At 35.2% G+C, this 24,549-nt stretch overlaps 1 protein-coding gene across 10 annotated transcripts in view; it reads right to left on the minus strand.

The window, feature by feature from the left end:
- LOC129750787 (protein still life, isoform SIF type 1-like) overlaps positions 1 to 24,549 on the minus strand; it is a 597,153-nt gene that overhangs the window by 250,842 nt on the left and 321,762 nt on the right. Inside the window, exon 1 of one of the 10 annotated variants that reach the window (XM_055745855.1) lies at positions 10,168 to 15,113. The exons of the other annotated variants lie outside the window; for them this stretch is intronic. Within the exon in view, the coding sequence (XP_055601830.1) occupies positions 10,168 to 12,384 (2,217 nt within the window). The 5' untranslated portion in view covers positions 12,385 to 15,113. Of the gene's footprint in view, positions 1 to 10,167; positions 15,114 to 24,549 lie in introns of those variants that run through there. 10 annotated transcript variants of the gene reach the window in all.

Consider the following 24,549-nt stretch of genomic DNA (forward strand, 5'->3'; position numbering starts at 1 on the left):
GAGGAACAGTGGCTCATTAGGGAGAATGGCAGATTATTTTAAAACATCTTGGATTTTATAGTCCCATAAGGGTTAAATACAATCCCTTGTGGGTGGAATCGATGTAAAAATTAAAAAAAAACAAAAAAAGTTGCGATGGGGTAAACAAAAAGTCCCCAAGTATTGATGAAATTGGAATTCGATGATAAAAAGGCACATAAGGGTGAATGACAGTCCCTAATGTGAGAAACTATTTTAACAAATTTTATGAATTCTATAGTCCTATAAGGGTTAATTAAAGTCCCTTGTGGGTGGAATCGATGTGATAAAAAAATGAAGAAAAAGGAGATCCGAGAGGTAAAGAAAAAGTCCCATAGTGTTGATGAAATTATTATTTCGAAAACTAAAGATAAATAAGGCACATTAGGGGTAATGACAGTCCCTAATGTGAGCAACTATTTAAAAATATGTTTTTTGGATTCTAGAGTCTCATAAGGGTTAATGACAGTCCCTTGTGGGTGGAATCGATTTGATAAAAAAAAGAGAAAAAAAAAGTCCCTATGGGTAAAGGAAAAGTCCCCAGGGGTTATGATATTGGAATTCGAGAAAAAGGCCTATTAGGGGGAATGACAGTCCCTAACGTGAGGAATTAAGTTAAAGTATTTCCGGGATTCTATAGTCCCATAGGGGTTAATGACAGTCCCTTGTGGGTGGAATCGAGGAAAATTAAAGAACAATTTAAAAACGTTTATTGGATGTTATAGTCCCATAAAGGTTAATTATAGTCCCTTGTGGGTGGAATCGATGCGATAAAAAAAAGCAAAGAAAAAGAAGTCCCGATGGGGTACGGAAAATTCCCCAAGATTGATGAACTTAGAATTCGATAAATCAAAAAAAGACTAAGGCCCATTAGAGGGAATAACAGTCCCTAATGTGTGAAATTATTTTATTGATATTGGATTTTAGAGTCCCTTGTGGGTGAAATAGATAGGTTACGGTCATTATCGAGTTATAAACAAATTGATTTAAACTCTCATCAACTTACTTTAAACTATTTCATAAAGCCTAAATATGAATCGACTTAATAACAAAGGTGTCAATAGGGTAACAAGTCCTGCAAACATGTTGCCAACTGAAACTATTCACGGTGTGTTTATGGAAGATGTTTAAAAGAAAAAATACAGTAACTCTATTTTTTTCAGAAATGGAAAATTTAGCCTTTTCTGAATCATTTTCAGGCAAAATTAAAATATTTGGTCGGTGAGTCCCCATACGTTTTGTTTTTTTGAAGATTTGTAGTCCATATCTAGAAATTATTATCTGTAAAATTATTCCAGGTCAATGTTATAGTAACTTTTTTCATGGAAAATTTATTTTTATATTCTTACTCAAATTTTTATCAATCTGAACCAATAAAAAATGTCAACGCCTGGAAAGATAGGTGATTTAGATCATCTGGAAAACTTATTTTGATATGAACATTTTATTTAACTAAAATTTTATTATTTGGAATACCCTTGTTATTATTGGTGTTATCCAAATGTAACATGACTTCATATTCATATGTGTGTATCTTGGAGAACAAATTCTGGTTAATAAAAAATTATGATATTTGAATAAGAACAGTCCAACATCATTTGATTGATTTCCAACAAAATATTATAAATCTTTTCATTTTTCAAAATTGTCTTTTGAAATATTTCCACAACATTTGCAGGCTCTGATGCATATGGTAACGCACTTTAGAAAACAAAAATTAAATTTTTGACGATGTCACTCGTTTATGGCATTTTTTAATTAAATTTGAAGATTAAGATTAAATTTGAACATATCTTAGAAGAACAGTTTTCAACAAAATTTAGTTGAATGTTAAAGTACTTGCACTGGAATCCGCTTATCTTCCGCTACATAACATCAATTTTAAATTTCTTTTTCTTATATTGATGATGAATAATTTTTTTTATTAATCATTTGAACTTCATTTTGGCTTAAAAATTGAAGTACTGTTGATATTTTCCAATTCATGATCTTGTTGAACGATGAAAAACGATTTTTTTTTTCAAGAGAAATTTCAACTTTATCGACGTTTTAGACCAGATTATGCGTTTTTTTTTGTTTTTATGGATTTCTATGGTTTATTCAAACCAATGATTTCTATATTTTTTTACCATAATTGGTATAAAATTGTAGAAGTAATGATTGTTTTACTGTAACATTAATGCTTCATTATGGTTTTATTTAATAATAAAGAAAAACTTCAGTGTACTGTAGAATAACTAAAATAAGTAAGGGATGAACAAAATAGAATGAATGTTACGCGCTGCAGGCTCGCTTGCTATCGATCATTTGCAATTCACTTTTGCCAACAATACTGTTAATTTGTGTACATTTAAGATCGACAAAAAGATTAAAATGCATTTTTTTTGGTAAAATTTCAAATTTCTCAAAGTTTTAGACTAGATTTATCATTAAATAAATTTATTTCCAAAAAACTATACAACTCAATTTAAAACAAATAATTCAAGAGATTATTTAAATAATATAGTGAGTTGGAAACCGAAGAAGCTAAGATTATTTAACCTCAACAGTAATGCTAGCTCTTTGAATAAAATGGAAGAATCACAGAGTGCATCAGGGCTACAAAACTTGGGCTAGAAAATAATAAAAATAAAAAAGTTAAAGGAATCTCCATGCTTATAATGATCATTGTATCAAAAGATAATAACAAGCAAAATTTAAGCTAAATTGAACTGCTAGCGATTTGCATTGAGTCTGAAGTGCGAATGGAATTTTGAGACATTTAACTCAGGAGAAGTATAAATACTGATTTCTCATCAAAAATTACTTTTAACGTATCGTTAGCTTTTCAATATTCATTATCCTATTATTGTTTTTTCAAAGCTTAAATTAAGGCAAACGTTTCTACTCCAGATCGCATCACGATAAGCGTTATCATGAAAAAGCTATAGCGGTTCCTAGTGTTTACTAATTTTCTTAATAATTGAACTTTTTTTCAATAAAATTCCCTCCAGTTCCCGCAATCAGAAAATCTAAAGATAATGGATTTCAATGGATTCATAAATGGACTCATATTATTTTTGATAATTCTAATAATTTCAGATGATTTGACCCTCTCGGACTGCTGGCAGGATTTGCCAGCAAATTTTTAAATTTTAGGATTAGAAGATACTTTTTAAGCATTTTATATGTTGAACAGCTCTGTAACTTGTTAAAAAAATTTTTTGAAAATTTTTCAAAGTTTTTGATGACATTGTTGAATTCAACTTCAAGGTATTAAAAGTTAAAATTAAGAGAATTAGCACCTCTGAAGTTATAAACACTTAAAAATATATTTATTTTTTGAAGAATTCAAATAGAAAATTTTCAAAAAAAAATTTGTATGGGGGGTCACCGACAAAATATTTTAATTTTCGATGAAAATGAACCGGAAGAAGCTCTTCTTTCTACCCATGCAAGTTAAAATTAAGAGAATTAGCACCTCTGAAGTTATAAACACTTAAAAATATATTTATTTTTTGAAGAATTCAAATAGAAAATTTTCAAAAAAAAATTTGTATGGGGGGTCACCGACAAAATATTTTAATTTTCGATGAAAATGAACCGGAAGAAGCTCTTCTTTCTACCCATGCAAAAATTAGCGTTACTGTATTTTTTTTTCTTTAAGTCCTTCTACGAAACATACCGTGTATTGTTTAATTTTGAAAATCTCGACCTGTGAGATTGATAAAGCTGTTGATAAGCGTGTAGTGAAACGTTCGAAATGTTATTCTGATGCCTGATTTTAATAAGGTACTAATGGGTTAATTTTGATAAGTGTTCAATTTCGAGCAAACTCCAATAAGAAGAAGTTCGACCCCTTGAGAGTTATTCATAACACTGATTAGAATTGTTCAAGAAGTCCGTTAGTAGTACAGTTTCTAGTTGATTGGATTGTAAGCTTTGAATCAAGTCCATAAGAATTGAATGTAATATCTAATGTGTACCTACTTCAATCAATAAGCAGTCTTAAAAACCGATTACTACTTAGAAATCTGTGCAAGTGATAAATAGATGACAGGAGACACTCAGGTCTTTGTAATTACAATTTGAAACTAGTAGGACGATAAACAGTCCCTTTTGGAATTAGTTTAGCTATAACCAATAAGTATTTTTGAACTATTTTTTTTTAAGATTTAAACGTGAACACATATGGTAGAAAAGAATAGTATAACATAAAAGCCACAGAGAAGTGATGTGGAGTTGTACTCAGGTGTTCCATAACGTAAGCAGGACTAATTAGTTAACTTAGTTTTTAATAGTACTGATTCTATAACTTATTTTAAAAGGTGATTTTGTGCTAAAGGACTTTACAGGTTTATATTAATTATGATTAACTATCGGCGTTTCGGTTATATCAATTTTATATTTATGTCTTAACAGAAAGTAAGTATTTGCCATACGAACTTTATTCTTCAAATTAATTAAATGCATGCGTTCTGCATTGTTGATATCAGGCAAAAGAAAAAGGAATGGTAAAATTTTAGATGTACTTTTTTGGTTTGGTTGGATATCGAAATACACTTGTTGAAGTTTGAAGAAAGAATTAGGAATAAAGAATTAGCATTAATTTTTTAACATCTTAAAATAACGAAGTATAACAGTCCCTAATGCACGGAATTATTTTTCTTCATTTTTTGAATTCTAGAGTCCCATAAAGGTAATCACAGTTCCTTAAGGGTGAATCGATTTTAAATAATGTGAAAAAAAAGAAGTCAGGTTGGGGTAAAACAAAAGTCCTCAAGAGTTGATGAGCTTCGAATTTAATTTTCAAATAAAAATCCCATTGGGGTAAAGAGAGAGTCCACAAAGGGTTGGTAGTTAAAAAAAACAAAAGGCTAAATGACAGTCTCTAATGGAGAAAGTAATTCAAAAATAAACATATGACACATATGAACACGAATTCCTATTTAGGTGTTGAGTCCTCAAAGGGATTATAGTAATAAATGAAATTTTGAAGAATGCAAATCAGATTAAAAAAATAAATTTAGAACGAAATATTGATATTTATATTCAATGGAGCAGAAACTCCTTTTAAGGTCGTGGATTTACGATAATAGTAATTTTGGAATGTAGTTTAAAAGAAATATTGTTGTTTAGGCTAATATTCACACACAAAAAAACGACTACGTAAAAAAATGGCTCAACCAGTGAAGGTAAAGTAAACAGACAAGACAACTAACACAGAGGAAACATATAAAAGGTGGAAACCCAGCTGTATTAAATTTACTTAAAGAAATTCAGGCACGTCCATGGAACATGGATCCAAATAACGGATCTGTATTATTGAACAATTTGTTTTTGAACGTCATTAAAAAGGAATATTTGAGTTTTATTTTAAGTGCTACTGAGAAATGATAATTTATAATTTGGATCAGAAATACTCAGCTCAAAGTTTAGTTGAGTTCGATAATTTAATAGAAATCTTGGGTGTACACAAATGTATAACTGGATGTTGAAGTGTAATAAGAGAAATTAAAGTGACTTTCAAATTGGTTTTTCTATTGCTTCACATTAGCTGAATAAGCTATCGCAATTTTGAAAAATTATACAAATATGCAGCCTGAGCTTAAGATTTAAAAACTGAGAATAAATCTAAATTTGAAGTCCCTATTTATAGCTTTAAGACGATAAGACGATCTATAATCGGTCGAATTCTTGAATCCGAAAAATGGTAAAAAAAAAAAATTATATACAGGTATATATAAGTAGTTCTAGTCATCTGAATTACAGAAAAGGTCTAACATCTACATATGTCAACTTAGCTGAGATTGAGAAAAAAAACAGGAATTCCTAAATCAGAATTTATTGTATAAGTAAATCTATAATTGAAGTGGTTCCTAGATAAAATTGATAATTATGAGTGTATAATTGAAACCAGATGTCAGTTAATAAATTAAATCACAGTCTGGAATTCAAAACAGTATCTTAAAATAAGAACCAATTTAATTCTGTTTAGAGATCACAAAGTCGAGATTTTACATAAGAATTTGTAGAAAAGCAAATGGTTACTTAATACAAAGTCAACAATTTTCCAAACTGTAGGCAAGTTTTTCTTGTTAATTTTGAGATGTTAAATTCTTTCTGTAATTTATAATTGTTTTCGATTTTATTTCGGTCGGTGGGTGTAGTTAGTTTCTCTTAAGAGGAATTGAATCTAAAAGCATAATTGCAAAAAATTGGAATATGAAATTAGAATTTGAATCATAGCGAAATCTGAAATGTTAAAAAGGTATCAGTATATTTTGGATTTCTCGATAAATCAAAATTGATAATTTCCTACGTAGCCGCAAAACGCAATTGATGCAGCAAACTGATTCTGCTGCAAAACGTAATGCAATATAATTTAATCTGAAAAACTGCCGCTTTTCTTTAATCCAAAACGAATCGAATGTTGTCCGGAAATAAGGTATCTAGTATTTCAAATATTGATAAAATTCAAGTCTGATTTGAAATCTGAAACTGTTTATGAAGCTATAATATAATTTATGCCTATCACCTGATGTTATTGTGAATTTTAGCTAGATATCAAATTTCTAAACTTATCGCGAGTCGACTTGGAATATATGGGATCATTCACGAAAACTCATAACAATTTGGGGAGTATGATTTGATGGAACTAAAATTATTAATAAATTCAAGCGTCGAAAGACCTGAAATTGTTCCTAGAAGAAAATTCTAGCTGCATTCAACAGACAACAAAAAAATGAAAAGCAAAAGAAAGCATTTGAAAATCGTAAGGACATTTAAAAAAAAAAAACGCAAAAAGTGTTCTATCGGTAAAGGTTTGTAGCAACTCGGTGAAACGGACAAATCATAACATGGTTATTCCTCAAACCAAAAATCTTTTCCGGAAGGCATCTTTTCTGGAAGAATCGGACAAATTTTAGAAAGACAGGATACGATGGTAAAAATGAAAGTAAGCACCAAGAGCAGGACGTAACAAATAAGAATGCTAGTCCCTATTGATCAAAGGTATAATTTAGAAGAAAAGCTAAACCTTAAGGTATTAAGGTGTAAAGATATGCTAATTTTAGTAACTGGCAAAGAAAAATAGTCGGAAATCAAATCTTACGATATTTTATCAAACATCAAATCAAACTTACGATATTTTATTAAACATTTCAAGACGTTGGCCGACAGCTTTAATGTTTACGGAGCCCTGGTAGAAATGTTCCAGGTAAGAGTTTGGAATAACTTGCGGAAGAGTTTAAATTAAATTAAAATAACTGAAGGTCGTCGTAGAATCACAATCGCATGAAAGAAAAAATAATTGTTTACATATAGGTAGTAAATATTGAAAAGGGCGAATGCGCCAAATATAAAGAAATGAAGTCATTAGCGTTATTAGCTGGGTTAAATAGTACGTTGGAGATCTACATTTTGATAGTAAAAAGTTATCTAAATGAATGGTTTTTGAGAAATTTAGTTAACAAAAAAAAATATTTTTCCTGGGAGCTTATGGAGCTGTCTAACTTTGAACGCATTTTTCTCGAAACAGTGATGTTGGTGCATTCGCCGTATTCAAAACTCGATACCGATATTGTCAAGTATTGAAAATGAAGTACTAGAAGAACTAATGTTCATGAGCAGAGATGCCAGATGCAAGGACTGGTCAGTAATTTATTCTAAGGACACCAATTTTACAGACTTCAAAAGATTGAGTTCAAAAATGGATATTTCATCTTAATAATGGATAATTAAGTGTCAAACTAAAATCTATAAGAAAAATGACAATCGAAAAAATTAATATTCAAATCCGTTAAAAAAAAAAACTAAAAAAAAATGGTGATATAAGTTAAAACAAAAAAAAAATGTTACAGAAAACATGCAGTTTTTTTTTTTTCTTTCAAAGAAACACGATGTATATTTAGCATTGGTGCGAAAAAGTTTGAATTTTATATGAAAAGTATCAATACTTACAAGGAACTCTGTACACATTTCATGATTGCGGGATAAGCTTATTCTAAGCGCAATTGTTGGTATGCAGTTAACAATTAACAGTATGTTTTAGAAAAATAAATAAATAAAGAAAATATCGTTTATATATTATGCGCAATTTAAAAATGAGAGTACAGGAGGAGACGAATGTAGAGAATATTAAGTGTGCATATGAATAATGAATATCAATCAAACGTGACGCGCTCTAATGGATAATTAAGATATCAAGTTGAATGAAACCGTTCATAAAACGTAATTAGCTATTGGATGGAGTTCGTTCAGAAAGAGGGAGAATGTCAAAAAAGGCTGAAAGAGAGAGTCATACACTCAGCTTAAAGATCGTGTAGCTGAGAAGACTCATTCGCATACCGGGTGAGTCTATAGAGAGAGCTTTAAAAGGATGGATGGCTTTGTAGCAGAAATCAAAACGAAACAGTGAAAATTTGATAAAAACGGGGGAAATAGAAATTAAAGTAAAATTGTTAACGTAAAAGGCAAGGACCAGTCACGACACACCCCTCATTTTGAAGGTGTGTGTGTGTGTAGAATGTAGCTCCTATTTTGATTTTGGAATTCACTCTTCAGTTGTCAAAATGTAGGAAGATGCATGATGCAAGGAAGAAGAGCAGCGCTTCAAAATTTTTCTCGCGCATCGAGAAAATCCGAGCCGCAAATAAGCTGGGTGTATCGTCTACAACCGTGCATCGAGCCAAAAAACGAGTCGGACTATCGACTTACAAGAAGGTAGTGACTCCAAATCGCGATGATAAACAAAATACGACGGCCAAAGCGCAATCCCGGAGGCTGTACACGACGATGCTGACGAAGTTTGACTGCGTGGTAATGGACGACGAAACCTACGTCAAAGCCGACTACAAGCAGCTTCCGGGACAAGCGTTTTATACGGCAAAAGGAGGGGAAAAGGTAGCAAATATATTCAAGCACATAAAACTGTCAAAGTTCGCGAAGAAATATTTGGTTTGGCAAGTCATCTGTACCTGAGGCTTGAAAAGCAGCATTTTCATAGCTTCCAGGACTGTCAACCAAGAAATTTACGTGAAAGCGTGTTCGAATAAACATCGGCTGCCTTTCCTGAAGAAACACGGTTGTTCCGTACTGTTTTGGCCGGATTTGGCATCTTGCCATTACGGTAAAAAGGCCATGAAGTGGTGCGTGATTCTCAAGGACAAGAACCCTCCCAACACGCCAGAGCTTCGCCCAATTGAGAAATACTGGGCTGTTGTCAAGCGGAACCAAAAGAAGACCAAAAAAACTGCTAAGGACGAGCAGCAGTTCAAGGCAAACTGGCTTTCTGCGGCGAAGAAGGTGGACAAGGTAGCTGTACAAAATCTGATGGCAGGGGTTAAGTCATTCGGATTTGGAAAAGCGGAAGCCTAACTGACTATTTTTCCTGAATTTTATTCTAATTGAACATGAAAAAGAAATTTAATTTGATTTTTTAAATAAACGATTTCACCGATTTACACGCGTTTTCCCTTGACCAAATTTTGACCGTATCACCCCTTAAGTTCACTCGTGTTGGGGGAAAGTGATAGAAATTTGACACTTGTAGCACATTTTGAAAATTTTACTATGCAAAAATGTTTTCAAGATCTTTGGGCGTTGTATTTTTCACAGTACTGTTTCTATTCCAGCCGTATGTGATAGAAATATTGTTATTCTTGCATCACAGCATGCGAAAATAAAACATTTGTTATTAACTCTTAGAGGCTACAGATCTTGAAATATTTTCGCATGGTTAAGTTTTCAAAATGTGCTAAAAGTGCCAAAATTTCTACCACTTTCTCCACACCATTAAATTTTCTCTAAGAAGCAAGAAAAAAATAACATTTCATATCAGTATTTAAAGTTTATCATAAAGTTTTGAAAAATGAATGAATTAATATTGGGCGATTTCAGTTACATTTTGAATTGAATTTTGAAAAATTTCTGTTGTTTGGATTGTATTCGTTTTGTAGGTTTTTAATCCCATGGTTTTATGTGGCGATAAACTTATATTTGTGATCCTACTAAAAACCAATAAAAATATCAAATTAACAAAACATTATCTGAAAAATTTATTTTGACCTCCGGTTGAAAATATTCAATTCTGGGTAAGTATCTGTCAAATATTTCCTTAAAAACGAGTGAAGAAAACCCACTAGCCATAGGCCAAAAACCCCTTCATACCTTACGCAAAAACCGCTCGTTACAATCCTTGGCGGTACCGCGCCAGTGCCTATGCCGATACCGTGAGTTCCCCAGCTTGGAGGTACCCTTGAGCTCGGCCGCTTCGTTAACGACCCGCCGGATTGTTTGAAACCGGGCCCGGTTACAGCGGTGCATCGGTTTGAGTACCGCGCCCCTTTCCGGTTCCGAGTCCGGTCCCGATTGCTTTTGATCGTCCTCGTCGTCTACCCAGGCACTCAAAACTCCCTCAACGAAATTATACAGCATTTGAATGTTCGGCTGCAGCGGAGTCGATCCCGAGGGAGTTTCCTGCAGCGGTTGGATCAGCTTACGATTCTGACAAACTTCCCGAAGCAGATTCTCCCCGAAGTGAACCGTTTTGTGCCGGCGTCTTCGGCTGTTGAGCGATGCGGCGGAAAGCGATTTGGTAAGTTTGCCATTACCACTGGAGGCGGATCGTTTCTTGATACGAGATCGGGGTAGGGAACTTCGTGAGTCCTCCCGAGATAAGCGTTTCTGAGTCATTTCGGCGTTTCTTGGCAGTGAGTTACTTTTCATACGTTGCTGCGGACAGGGACCCGACGAGAGGGCCGTACAGCGTGCATCGGTGCAACGGGGCAGCGAGTTACACTTGTTGTTGCACTCGTAGCACAGCGGTCCACATTTGTTGGTGGACGACGGGGTGGTGGCGGTTTTCGTACGAGGCAGTGAGGCGCACCGAGGAGTGTCGTAGTAATCGTACATGTAACAGTTGGGATCATCACAGAGCGACATGGCCGAGCACATGGGGTCTGTGCATTTGGAAAGCGAAGAACTTCGTTCAGTGCTGCGCTGCCGTGGGTGATAGCTGAGCTGCGAGTGGGAGGGATGTTTGTTTATTTGATTGATATCGCCGACTGTGGCGGAACGTTGCGTTTTGTGGCGACGCGATCTTTCCTTGCGGGTCGGTTTTTGAGCAAAAGAAGTTGTTTGTTGGGCTGGAAAAGATTGTTGCTGCTGTTGAAGAGGCTGATGGAGCGGTATCATTTGGGGTGCCGATTTGGGTTCACGCTCTTTGGATTTGTACCGGAAGGTTCGTTCCGGTTTTTGCGGTGGCACCCGTGGCTGATCCGAATGAGTGGACGTCACAACCTCGCTCGCAGAATGACGAAGCTTTCGTTCCCGATGGGACGACTCACTTCGGTCACGATGCTTTGGCCTAATGTCGGTGCAACTACTTTGGGTTGCATCGAAGGCATGTTTCTTAAGTTGTTTAAGCGGGTACTGAATCCAATCGGTGGAACTTTTGTGGAAAAATTCTTCATTGGGACCTAGTGAATGTCGTTTCTGTAACTTGGAACTGCTCGATTTGTGTTTCACAGGTTCGAAATTTTGCAGGGGAATTTCCTCTTTTTCTTTGAACTTTTTCGGAGCACTAGTCTCCTCGTTAACTTTGCTGAATATCTGTTGTTTTTTAAGCCACTCCAGTATATCGTCGTATGTGAGAGAAAATTCTCCACCGCCACCCGAATGTTTCCGTTGCATGGTCCCACTCCCAGAGGAATGTTGTCTTTGAATCGTAGCCGTAGTTGAAGTTCGTTCCGATGCACCCCCGGAAACTTGCCTTTGAAGTGGTTTCTTTGCAAATTGTAGCACTTGTTGTTGTTGTTGTTGTTGTTGCTGCTGCTGCTGTTGTTGTTGATGTTGTTTATCTTGCTGCTCTTTCTCGAATTTGAGTTGTGCGGTTTTGGCTTTTTGGAGGAACTCGACACTCCGTTTGAGCGGAAGATTGAGCAACCATTCAGAGATATCAGCCTTGAGTACTTGCAGGTCACTTGGTCCAGACGAATGACGCTGGTGGCCATTGTCTTTTGCGTGGCTTTCCTCATCTCGACGTGTGGTTCGTTCGTCTACGGATCGCGACGAGTGTCGCTGTTTTAGACTACGATCGAAAAATTCTGTCTTGGCAATTGTTCCGGTGGCTGGCGGAGGTACGGCTTCTACTGGTTTCGGTTTCGAACAAGTGGGAGCGATGTGGCCATTAACGAGTTGCTGTTTTATGTTACGAGCATCAGTCTTTTCGGTAGTGGACAACTTTTCAATTTCGTATTTATATTGTTTCAGCTGCTCTATCCATTTGATGTCTGCATTAATTTGAAGAAGATATTTGAAAAGTTCCTCGTTCGTTAACTCTTGGCTCTGCTTCTGCGGGGCACTGCCGACAGATGGATGGTGCATTTGGGGCGCGGCGGAAGAAGATGCCTGGGGGTGTTGCTGGGGATGGTAGGGCGGAGCAGGGCCTCCAGTGGCAGTAGTAGAGGAAGAGACATTGGCGTTAACGCTAACACCCTGTTGCTGTTGCTGCAGTTGTTGCAAGGCTTTCAGATCCTGTAGTTTGTATTGTGTGTTACAGCGACAGACAGGAGTGCGACCACTAGCACCAGTGGCTAATCCTCCACTAGCGCCATCGTCACCGCTGGGTTTTTTGGTGGATGAAGCCGTCGTAGTCACGTGACTGCGCCCGGGGGCTACGGGGGTAATTTGGACGATCACACAGCAGCAGTGTAGTAGGAGGGTGTTCTTGTTGTTGTTATCGCTACCGTGATTGCGTCCTGCTTCGTTGAACTCCGCAAGGGTCTTTGTGCCGCCGTTGCTCGTGCCTCCCCCACTGCTGACGTTGACTCGTGCCGTGGGCTTGTACACACTACCGTTACACGGGATATCCTGCTCCGGATATGACTTTTGCTTGCTCTGATCCTGCTGTAACGCTGCCAGAATGAGCGCTGAGTGCTGGGAAACGCCACGGATAATCGGTACCCCTCCTTATTGTTGTTTGCTATCAACTGTCGACGTCGCCTGCGGAATGTTTTCTTGCAATAGCTACTATTTATATAACCGGCACTATGAACACTACTGAAATATGTTTTGCTAATACTACTACTTTCTCTACCACTACCACTACCAAGGACCAAAGATTCAGCACCGTTAGGCCTATCACGAAGTAACGAACGCGTATCGTCGAAATTTACGTCCCAGCTATGCATGCCACTATGCTTCTTCGCAGCTCATTAAACACTTTCAGCAAAATTGGGGTCACTTTTTGCTAGCACACAAGTTGAACTATGAAAATTTTTACAGCCCTTTTAATTTTCCCACCATCTATCTAGCTGCCCGATAGAGTTTAAATCCACTCTGGTGCAATTTATGGCACATCACTCTTCCCTCCAGCGCTCGAGACAAACCATCAAACCCAGTGATTTTAACTTCATGGAACCCAGATTCAGTGACCGAAAACTAAACTCAAAACACACACTCATCCACTCCCCAGCAACCGCGAGGGTCTCGGAGCTATTATTTATTGGAACAATTACGTGATCTTTTTCTATCTATAACAGTGAACTTTCCAGCATCTGTATAGCAACAACACGCTATATAATATGCAGAACACTTTTCATCACCGAAGGATGAAGCCTGGCGTAGCGTAGCGTGGCCTAGCCTAAGAGGCAGAATCCGTTTCCTGTTCCACCGCAACACACTCGAGTCCTGCCGTCATCACCATATCCGCTGGATCATTGTCACCATCTTCGTCGTCGTTGTCGTCGTCGTCATCAGAGCGTCATCATTATAGGGCTTCGTTTTCTTTCTGTGGGATTGATTGTGCCGTTCACTGCCATTCGCAGAATCCTTGGAAATGTTTTCGTCGCTGCCTTCCCGGTAGCCTATTTGCTTTTTTCCTTCGACCCAAAGTTGTATCTCCACCACATACTTTTACTGTCGCATCTATAGGCACAATTTGAAACAATCCCGACAAAAGACTGGATAAAGTTCGAAGATATTACGCTGTATATTTGTATCCACGTATCACGTATTGGCACCCAACAGAAGTTGGCACATAAACAGAGGCCTGAGCTGTTGCACCGAAAAAAAAACGAATATCGACAAATTGTGTCCCGCGAATTGCTGTTCTTTTGTTGCTTTTATTTTTTTTCTGGTTTGGTTGTTGTATTTTTTCTATGTTTTTGGTTTTTCTAGCTCTTGTTCCGCAAATGGGGCTAGGGCACTGTGAAAATTGGTGTTTTCGAACAATTACATAAAAGCTTTGCGTTGGCGTGCTGATGGTAAACAGATTGTTTTCCCAGTGTTTTGGTTGGTATTTTCTTGCAGTGTCTCAGCAACTCCCACTGGTGGGATCCGAGTCGAAATCTGGGCTCTAGTTTTATTCTTTGTGTACTTTCTGTCGCCACACTTTCCGCCACTAGGTACTCTCGCACTATTTTTCCTTCATCAATGTTATTCCTTCCAGGGCACCAGGATGCTTCAGAACGGAGAAAATTATTATCCTTTCTGCTCAACCAGGCAACAGACGACTAGTGAGAGCTATTTTTTTGGATTCCTGCTGCTAGTAGACTTTTCTTCTTCTATTTATTAACGAGTACGTTTGGAAACGCAAAATTTCCACTACTGTTCAGCACCGCACAAGCTCGCGTTATATCGTTTGGCTGATCCGACCGAGAATGAGGCAGATGGCTGGCACAACTCCATCCAACTAGCATCTCCCGGACTTGAATGGCATTATTTTTAATCGTAACTTCACAACCGAATTGGAAAAAGACGAACACGGTGGGACAAAACAATCGAAACAACGCGAGTAAAGCCACTACCCCGGGACTTTCAGCGGAGCAGCGGAATTCTCCGGGACCAAAGCGATTCACCCCAAAAAAAGAACTGAAATCCGAGTGCGCCCCAATCCTAAGGAGGTAATCCTAAGGCCCTCTCGATGGCACAGCACATAGGTTTCCACGGCCCGAAAATCCGACAAACAACGACTATCAATTGCGGAAATGAGTTTCGTAATGACTTTTCAATTTTCAAACAACTATAGTTACTGCAGGAAGAGCACTATCAAAACTAAACCGTGTTGGAAAAAGTGGATGACTTTCGGAGAAAGCACCGTGCGCGAATATGCTGGCATGACGCCCATATTCGGAAGAAAATTTTGTACTTTTCTGCTCTGAACCGCCGTTTGACTGGCTCTCCCACCTCGAAAAGCTCCGGGATCCAGAGCTTCACTCTCCCTATTTTCATCTTCTCACGCTCTTCAATCTGACGTGTGTTTTCCAAGGTTTCCACCGAAAAAGGGAAAACCCTTCGCAGGGAGCGTGAGAATCCAGTGCAAAACGCTCTTTCCCAAATACAAACATTCACCCATACAGACAAACTGGAAGGAAACTCTATTTCGAGGCTTTCTCAATTTTCCAATAGCATGCACAATTTGGCGGTGGAGCACAAACATCGATATGATGATATGATGCTGCTTCCCACGGGCTGGAGATAATTTCTCAGAGACCTCTGGGTGATGATGCAACTAGCGATGCTCCCATTTGCTGCTGGCGGATGATTTTCGCTAGAATGACGAACTGTATTGCAGTTTTAAAATGGTTATTGTGCGGGCATTAACGTCCTAAAGCTATAAATTGAAGAAATTATACCGTAATCCAGGGTGAGATTGATCATTTGTTTAAAAATTTTCGATTATTTTTTTCTGTTAAGGGGAATATGGCATGTTTCATATTTTTAAAACCAGTACTGGACTCCTAAAAACGTAAAACATGGTTGCAGAAACTTATTACTTTTAATTTGATTTAAAAATCGATTTCGTCTTTTTATAGAATTTGATGCTTTGGGGTAGGTAATATTGATCAATTTCTATTTTGATGGTTTCAAGGAGTTTTCTTGATCATAAAGTAAACAAAACACCTTCATAATTTTTACAAATGCTAGTGTATTAGGGCGGCTTAGGGTCTAACACTTTCAAAAAATCGATTTTTTTTTATTTTCTTATTGTCAAACATTTCAAGAATGTTGTGTCAAATTTTCAAGTAAATTGAAGCAAAACTGTAGAAACTATAGGCCTTTATCTCCTCCTATCTAATACTGCAAGAAAGCAAGAGCAGAAACTTCAAACGCGTTTTTCTCGAAAGCACATTTTTAAAGTTCGTGGACATCGTCATTTGAAAACTACTTATCCGATTCTTTTCAAATTTGGAACATATTTTCTACATATAAAATACCAGACCCCAACGTTTTTCTTTTTTTTTACTTTGAGAAGATTTTATAGATAAAAAAATGGCGGATTTTTTCGTGAAAAATCGTAGTTTTTACTTCAAACAGCCACAAAAATTTCATAAAAATTGCTTTAAGTTAGATAAAAACATTGGGGTCCAGAAAAACATCTATTAAAAATATTTTGCTCTGATTTTTTGACTTCAGATGATTCTGTGCTGAGATACAGTGTCCACCGCAAATCCTGTTTTTTAAAAGGCATCCTCGAAAGCGCTCCGTCACCGGCTTATTTTTCAATATTTTTCTACAAAAAAATTACTAAATGTTCTTTTAACAATGCTTTGTATAATGCAAAACATTTGAATACATTTGTTTGAACGATAGCTCTAGAAAAAATCGTGAAAATGGTGTTTTTTTTACCCGTTAGACACTACTAACATTTTTACAAATTTTTAAAAACAAATCAAGTTTTTCCCAATTTGAAAAAAGGATTAGGGGAAAGTCGGGTAAGACGGACACCCTAAGCTAGAATTGTAATAGAAAATCAGTAATTTTTTTTTTCATCGCAGTCTTCGGTCAGATGGGTTGTTAATGTTGTTTGAACATGAACATGAACCATTGGCATTAGTAGGTAAATTTTCTTCATCAAAAATGTTTTCATAGCAATCTAAAACATGCTTGCAAATAACAGTTTTTCAAAATGGTCGGGTAAAACGGACACTGCGTAGAAAATGTAGATATTGCCAAACAAAATTCTGTACTGGTACATATTTTTGTGAAATAAGCATTAGACAATGTTTTTAAACCAGAGTGGAACCAACTGATCCTTATCCGGTAGCAAAACTGTGTGTTTTTCGTAATTCCGTTTTAAATAAGGAAATTTTCACCAGAGATCAACTTTTAGCCGTTATTATGGCCTGTTTGAAATATCGAGTACTATTTGACAGACAATTGCACTTGACAAGGTCATCTGAAAGCATATGGAGGATCGAATCGATAATTTTTTTTTTAATATCTGGAGAAACTTATGTGTCCGTTTTACCCGACCTTGAAGTGTCCGTCTTACCCGACCTAGCAACTTTTTTTCAAGACGTTTGTTACGTAAGCCCCTCGACTGAAATTCGATGGTTTTCCTCCAGATGGTCAATTAGAAGCCTTATAAAGATTCCACCATTGAAAACGCTTGAAATTTCCGATAATGTTGCGAGTTATGGACTATTTTCTGAGTAGAGAAAATTACATCGAATGGTGCAGCCTGACAGTCGTTGTTTGTTTTGTTAACTATTATGAGACCTTGCTTGCTGCAAATCAGCAAAGGGTCTCGAAAGTGTAAATACATCTAAGAAAACATATTCCCATCATTAGATTTTTTCCAAACATTGTAATTTCTGAAACACTGAAAATGTCCATTTTACCCGATGTGTCCGTGTTACCCGACTTCCCCCTATATGTTTTCAAACGAGTAAAAAATTTTTGAGATATTTTAACTTCACCATTAGTTATTGATGATTATATGGAAAAAAATTCACGTTGATCAAAGTTACCCCGGTGATCAATGTTACCCCGTTTTACGGTATCTAAATTTCGAATACCATGCTTTGATAATGATAAGAAAAAACATGCATTCAAAACTAGTTAAAAAATGTTTTTTTTAGAAATGGTTTTATTAGGTCATTCTACTTATAAAATTTTGCTGTGCCGAGAGAGTTAAAAAATATGATTTATAATAAGATATTCCATAGTTGATGTAATTATCTTTGTAAGTTGGTATTTTTCGGTGATTGTCGAGTCAAATAATAACAATTTCTTTACGTTTCGCCTACTGGATAATTTCAGCCATCTTCAGAAAAAAAAATTGTATCGCTAGGTGCTTCAGTTAAGGCTTATATAAGACAGCCGTAACGGAAGCACGCGGCGATACAATTTTTTTTCTGAAGATGGCTGAAATTATCCAGTAGGCCGCAACGTAAAGAAATTGTTATCATTTCACTCGAAAATCACCAAAAAATATCAACTGAAAAAGATATCAACAACTGACGGTGATCAAAACTCGTAAACATAATTGATGTAAGCAATTTGAAGGTTGAAAAAGTTCGAAAACGCCCTATCAACAAATTGCGGACCAAATGCGAGAATTCTCGTTTTTTTCGCTTGCCGCGAATTTTCTATGTTTAGCCTAATAACTCAAATGATATAAATTTAACCATTTTACTTTTCCAGCTAAATTAAACACAACACTTAAGGCAACTCAACATAGAATTCTGTATTTTGAAGTCTCCCAGCTAAGATTTCTTCGGTGTCTTTAAAGCAAGTTCACTGGTGTTGGGAGAAAGTGGTAGAAATTTTGACACTTACGGCACATTTTGAAAATTTTGCCATGCAAAAACATTTTCAAGATCTGAGGCCTTCTAGTTTTTTTACAACACGTGTTGTATTTTCGCATGCTGTGATGCAAAAATAGCAATATTTCTATCACATACGGCTGAAATAGAAACAGTGTTGTAAAAAAATACAACGCCCCAAGATCTTGAAAACATTTTTGTATAGTAAAATTTTCAAAATTTCTACCACTTTTTCCCAACACCAGTGAACTTGCTCTTAGTGTGTTAACGAAGAAAACGAGGTTCAAAATAACACTTCAACCATGAGATATAGAAAATTTAAGTTAAATCTTCATCCATACCTCAATTTAGAAGAAGTCAACGTTTTTGGGTTTGTTTCAAGACTCATCTCTATTTTTTTCACATATTTTTGAGCAAAAGTTTCAATCCTTTGTGAGCCCAAATTGTATACTCGTAATTCTGATTTGTCCATTGCTTTAAAAAATGTTCAAATTTGTATTTCTTAATCTAATGAAGCTGTAAATTGCTTAACTATTATGTGTTTTCCAGAAGAAGAATGGCTTATTGAGAGAAGCTTCAAAGAGAGAAATAGGAATGTTTGAAAAGTAAAAATCAACTGTTATTTCACTATGCCGTCGCAGACTTTTTTTTTAACAAAATTATAACTAACTTTTTTATCACGTCATGAAAGTAAAATTTTGGTATCATTTTTCCCGAATGCAATGCAAAAATTTGGTTTTCAATTTTCATATTATGGATACCATAATCATGCCAAGTGTAGGTTTCACTGAAACCTAAAACCTTAATGATACCTCGTTCTACCACTTGAATTTTGAGAGCACAGCGATGCCATTTTTTGGTGTCGTATTATAATCAGAAAACTTTCAAATTACTTTCAGTGAAACCAAAATAAGTTAATATGTAATTCCTTTTATATGAAAAGCATTTTTGATGCCTATAATTTATTAACTGTTTTGGAAGATTTTGGCAACCTGAATTCCAAAAATTTCGTCAGATTATGTCTATCATCTCTAGTTTTCTTAATACAGCGTTTTAAAATTTTGGGTAAAAAAAGGTCATTGATATAATTGATAAACTAATGAACCTATGTATATGAAAACTGAATACTAATATTGGATCAACTTATTCTCTTGCATTATCCAGGACTGAGACCTTGCCTAGATATTCTTGTTTCAGAGATTCCACGCTTTAGGAAAATTTAATTCTACAATTTTTTGAAATTCCAGTAGTCAAGATTATAACTATTTCAATCGTCATTTGATTTATGGTTTTTAAATTTTCAAAGATCAAATTTTTTTCAAAATTTCCTAGAAGTTTCTTAAAAAATTTCATTTTTTGCAGTTTTGTTAAAATTTAACAAAACGACAAAAACTATATCTCTCTTGTTTCCCAACCGATTTTGGCAAAATTTTAAGTTTTGAAAACCCCGTGATGTAACTCAAATATAATTTTCAGACAATATTCACCTACAACAGTTTTCCGTTATTCAAAGTCCAAGAAATAAAATCCGAAAAACATGCTTTAGAAAAAAGACTGTAGATCAGATATAAAATGCTCGAAAAAAATGTCACTCAGTGTCCAGGAAAATATAAGTTAGAAGCAATTTGTTGCACATACATTTTTTTTATTTTTTCAGATCATGACCACAAAAAAAGTTAAAAAGTGGTTTAAAAACCGAAACTTTCAATCAATGAACCTTCGAAATTGTTTAGGTTACACCAGATAAATTTTTAAAAGACGGTGAAAAGTTGACGTAACTTGGCACATTCTTGTATCTTGAGATTGTCAAAATACGAAACACAGAATTTTTTATGATTTTTCTAAATAGCCATTTTTTGAAATTTTTGTCATTTGCAATTTCTCAGACTTTCTTGCTTTTCAATTCAACTTTGCACTGGATTTTGAGTTTATTGACTCAAGATAATATATATTCACCTGAAAGCTCATTTCATACCAATTCTAGTGATGTAATTTTATAAGCGCTGCAATACTATACGAAAATTATCCGTTCTGGCAAAACCCCTAAAAATATTTAAGCCTCATTTTTATTTCATGCGCATGGAAAAAAATGGACAGAAAAATTAAAATAAACCAATCTAGTGGAAAAGAGTTCAAAACAATCGCTGACACCATTCAAGATTGATCACCCAATATCTGTATTTTTTAGTTCAGAAATTAAGTTAAATTTGATTCATTTGAGGACCAAATGCGTTATTAGTTTTCACAAACAGCTTTTTTTTAGATTTTTTTTTTTAGAAAAATTTAATAGTTAACTTAAAAATTTATTAATACTCCAGCAGCGCTGAAGAATTCGTTAGATCTTATTATATAAACTGAAAGACCCTAACCCGGTTTCACCCGGGTCTGTCCGGATATTTAATACAAAATTTGGGTACAGTCCGGCCCAGTTGCCCGGATTTCATTGAAAACAGCCCGAATTTATTCACTTTAGGGGAAAGGTTTCCTAAATGGGCCTATCGGGTTAAATGACCCTACGGCTGTTTGATGAAATGGCTGACTAGACAGCTTATCTGACCAATGCATTTTGAGGGTGATACGCTTAGAACATAAGGCATGCAAGAATTTTATGAATTTATAAACTCAAAAAAATTTAAAAAATCATACAAGGTTTTGATACATTTTGATGTAATATTTCGACTTTTAAAAATTATACGTAAGGAAGCATAAAACTAAAACTAGGATGGTTTTTGTTCCTTACTCAAATGAACTTAAGAAATAGAACATATTTAAGCTTTTGTGGAGGTTTAATAATGATTATATAGTGGAATAATAGAGTGTTTTTGTATGCCCCCATCATGTTTGTAAAATGCCTCCATCCTAAAATATCAGGTTAAATAGAATAAATTAATGATTTTTATCATTCAACCTTCAAATCTAAGCTCTGAATAACATCTTAAGAGAGAATTGAAGATCTAAAAACAGATTTGATAAAGTTTTTCTCATGGATGAACTGCCTCCATAGTATGGCAACCCTAACTTTTGTTTTATTCCATAAAATTATAATATACCTAGATTTTTATAAAACTTCAGCTTTGTCGTACGGAAATTATTACTTTCTAGCAGTTTCAATGAAATTATACGGGAATATTGCCCAAAAAACAGAAAATTTGTTCAAAACATAAATAGGCGCATTTAGCCCGCACGCTTTGAGGTTCGGAATTTTAGACAACACTTATAATAAAAGAATTTTCTTGGAAACAGAAGAAAATTTTAACATAAATATTACTCCAATGTATAGAAAACAGATGCCTGCACACGTGTATATAGTTTTTGTACACATATTCGATGTGATATTTGATTAAATCAGTGTTCTGCTTAATAGGCGCATATAGCCCGCTCCTCCCCTATCTGGTAGATCAAACAAAAAAATCATTTGGAGTTGTTAAACTTTTCTTTTTGAAATTTTCTGAACATTTATTATAAAAATATTCAAGAAAGCTTTTTTGGAAGCCTAAAATGCGATTTAGATTTTTTTTGTCAATTTTTTGTTTTTGATTTTTGTTGAGTTATTTCTGGGTTTTGACAAAATTGGCCCGGATTTTTGGTTGTCAATTTGGAAATCAAATGCCGGGATTTTGCCAAGTTAATTTTATATGAATTACCGTAAACTGGCGGAACTTTGATCACTTTTTTCATACATTTTTGAATATATTGAAAGGGGTTAATTTTTCGTAAGACCTAAAAGCTTTCAAACACTTACTGAGGTGAGGAGTATTAAACATGATCATTGATTGCAGTTCATTCAAATGACATTGGTGGTAATAAATTAATGTTTGTTAAAAAACCAGACTTCGAGTTTCGGGGTAATTTTGATCACTATGGTTTTCACGTATCTCAACATCATCAAATTTATTGTTTTGATGCCATTTAGCAAAGAAGTTTCAAAACATCGAGAACTGTAATTTTTTTGTTTGGACTCTATTGAATTTTTCAACGTTTTCTTTCAAGAACGAATATACTCAAAAGGTGGACAGTGTTGCTGCATACATTTAGGGGAAAAAATTATAAACATTTATCAATATTTTTTGGCCTTAAAAACAAATGAAATTTTACCTTCATGCTATTCCCTAAGTCCTCGCACTATTCCTATGTTCTTTATTTCTTCAAACTTAGCCATTTGACCATTTTTTTTCAACATCCAAAAATTATCATCAAATGACCATGAAAATAACACTTAAACTAAACCTAAACCAAGAAAAAAGTTGAACTTTCAGAATAAATAACCCATTTGCTCCTAAATTCTTGAATTAGATCAGGAGAGATGTTTGTTTGTGAACTTTCAAAAAACCAGATATTTTAGGATTTTAAAATTACATTTTAAGTTACATTAAATTATTAAATCAATTTATAGGCTTTCAAACGAAGTAAACAGTTTTCAGATATTTCAACTTTATACTTACTTAATGATGATTATTTGCAGAAATTTCATGTTGATCAAAATTACTTCGCTGATCAAAGTTCCCCCAGTTTACGGTACCTGGATTTGTTCGACCCAGACACGTGCTGGAAAAATTCTGGCAACCTTAAACTAAATCTTAATCACCTTAGTCGAAGACCATGGATAATTTGGACTTTCAAAATAGTTGAAGAAGCTGTTGTTTCTTTCCCTAGGTTAAAAGTGTGATACCTGCGAGAGTCGAGTTTGCATTCTCTACTTTGTAGCCTGGAGCCAAACTCATCATCGCATCTACCTTTTTAATTAAATCTCTATTAGAAGAAGCCTTCATTCTCTAGCGAGTTGTTGCCGGGGTTGCCCCAGAGTCAAATGGCAGCCTTTTCCGGTGTAGGTTTTCTGTGCCATTGCATTGGTAGTGTAGAGAGAATGAGGGTTGAAAACTTGAAGATCCGTTTCAGCTGTTTTGCGAGAGAGATGCTTTATGCTCGGTTTTGTTAACCCATTCATAGAGCTTCCGCAAAGCTTCCGTTAACGATATTGTTATGACAAAGCGACCTTCAAAATTCGTTTCATTTTAAAAATTCAACAAAAAATATTCTAAACAATATCTTTTAAAAATTCTTCAAGTTTAAATTAAATCCAAACCATGTTCAAAGCTTTCATACTGACAGATGAAGAAAATTGCTCCCGCTTTGGTACCTACTACGCGGAGAAAATCCTCACTGCGCAAAAGCTCATCTCATCTCATTCTTGTTTTTTTTTCTTTCACCACCATTCCTAGGAAAAGAAGTGTTGGTTTGTTCGATTGTTGACTGGATGCTGGATGCTTGCTTGCTGGTTATCTTATCTCTCCGCTCATCTCGTCATCGTCTCTGGAAGGGATTTGTATGGCGGGAGATATTCCAGAGAACGCGCAAAACTGCTCACGTGTGATTTGCTAGTGTAAAGGTTGCATAAATACTCTTTATTTGTTTTTGCTACGATTTGGTTTGAACAGGATAGGAATTCGTCACAAAAAATGCTTGACTGGGATATTTTTAACAGACAAGGTTTGGTTGTTTGTTTTATATTTAGATCAATGATCACATATTTTCAGTGTTATAATAAATCCTAAATATTCATCCGTTCCAGAAATGTTTACCCCTTACAGTTAACCCCTGGAGTGTCAATTTGACACTCCAGAGTAAAATCAACATATTTCTCTTGATTCCTAACCGATTCATACCAAATATGTAGTTTTGGAACCCTCGTAATGTAACTCAAATATGGTATTCAGACAATATTCAGCTACAACACTTCAGTATCCGTTATTCAAAGTCTAAGTCTGCAAAGTATTGCAGCACTTGTGTAATTACATTACTAGAATAAGTATGAAATTGGCTTTCTGTTGAATACAAATTTGTTGCGGAAATCTTGAGTTAATGTACTCAAGATCAAGTGTAAAGTTGTATTTTAGTACAAGAAAATCTAAAAAAATTGCAAATCGACCAAAAGTTAAAAAACAACTATTTTTTGAAATTCGTCAAAAATTCTATGTTTTGAATTTTGAAAATCTAAAGA

The sequence above is a fragment of the Uranotaenia lowii genome, chromosome 3 (assembly GCF_029784155.1).
Source record: "Uranotaenia lowii strain MFRU-FL chromosome 3, ASM2978415v1, whole genome shotgun sequence".
NCBI classification, from domain to species: domain Eukaryota; kingdom Metazoa; phylum Arthropoda; class Insecta; order Diptera; family Culicidae; genus Uranotaenia; species Uranotaenia lowii.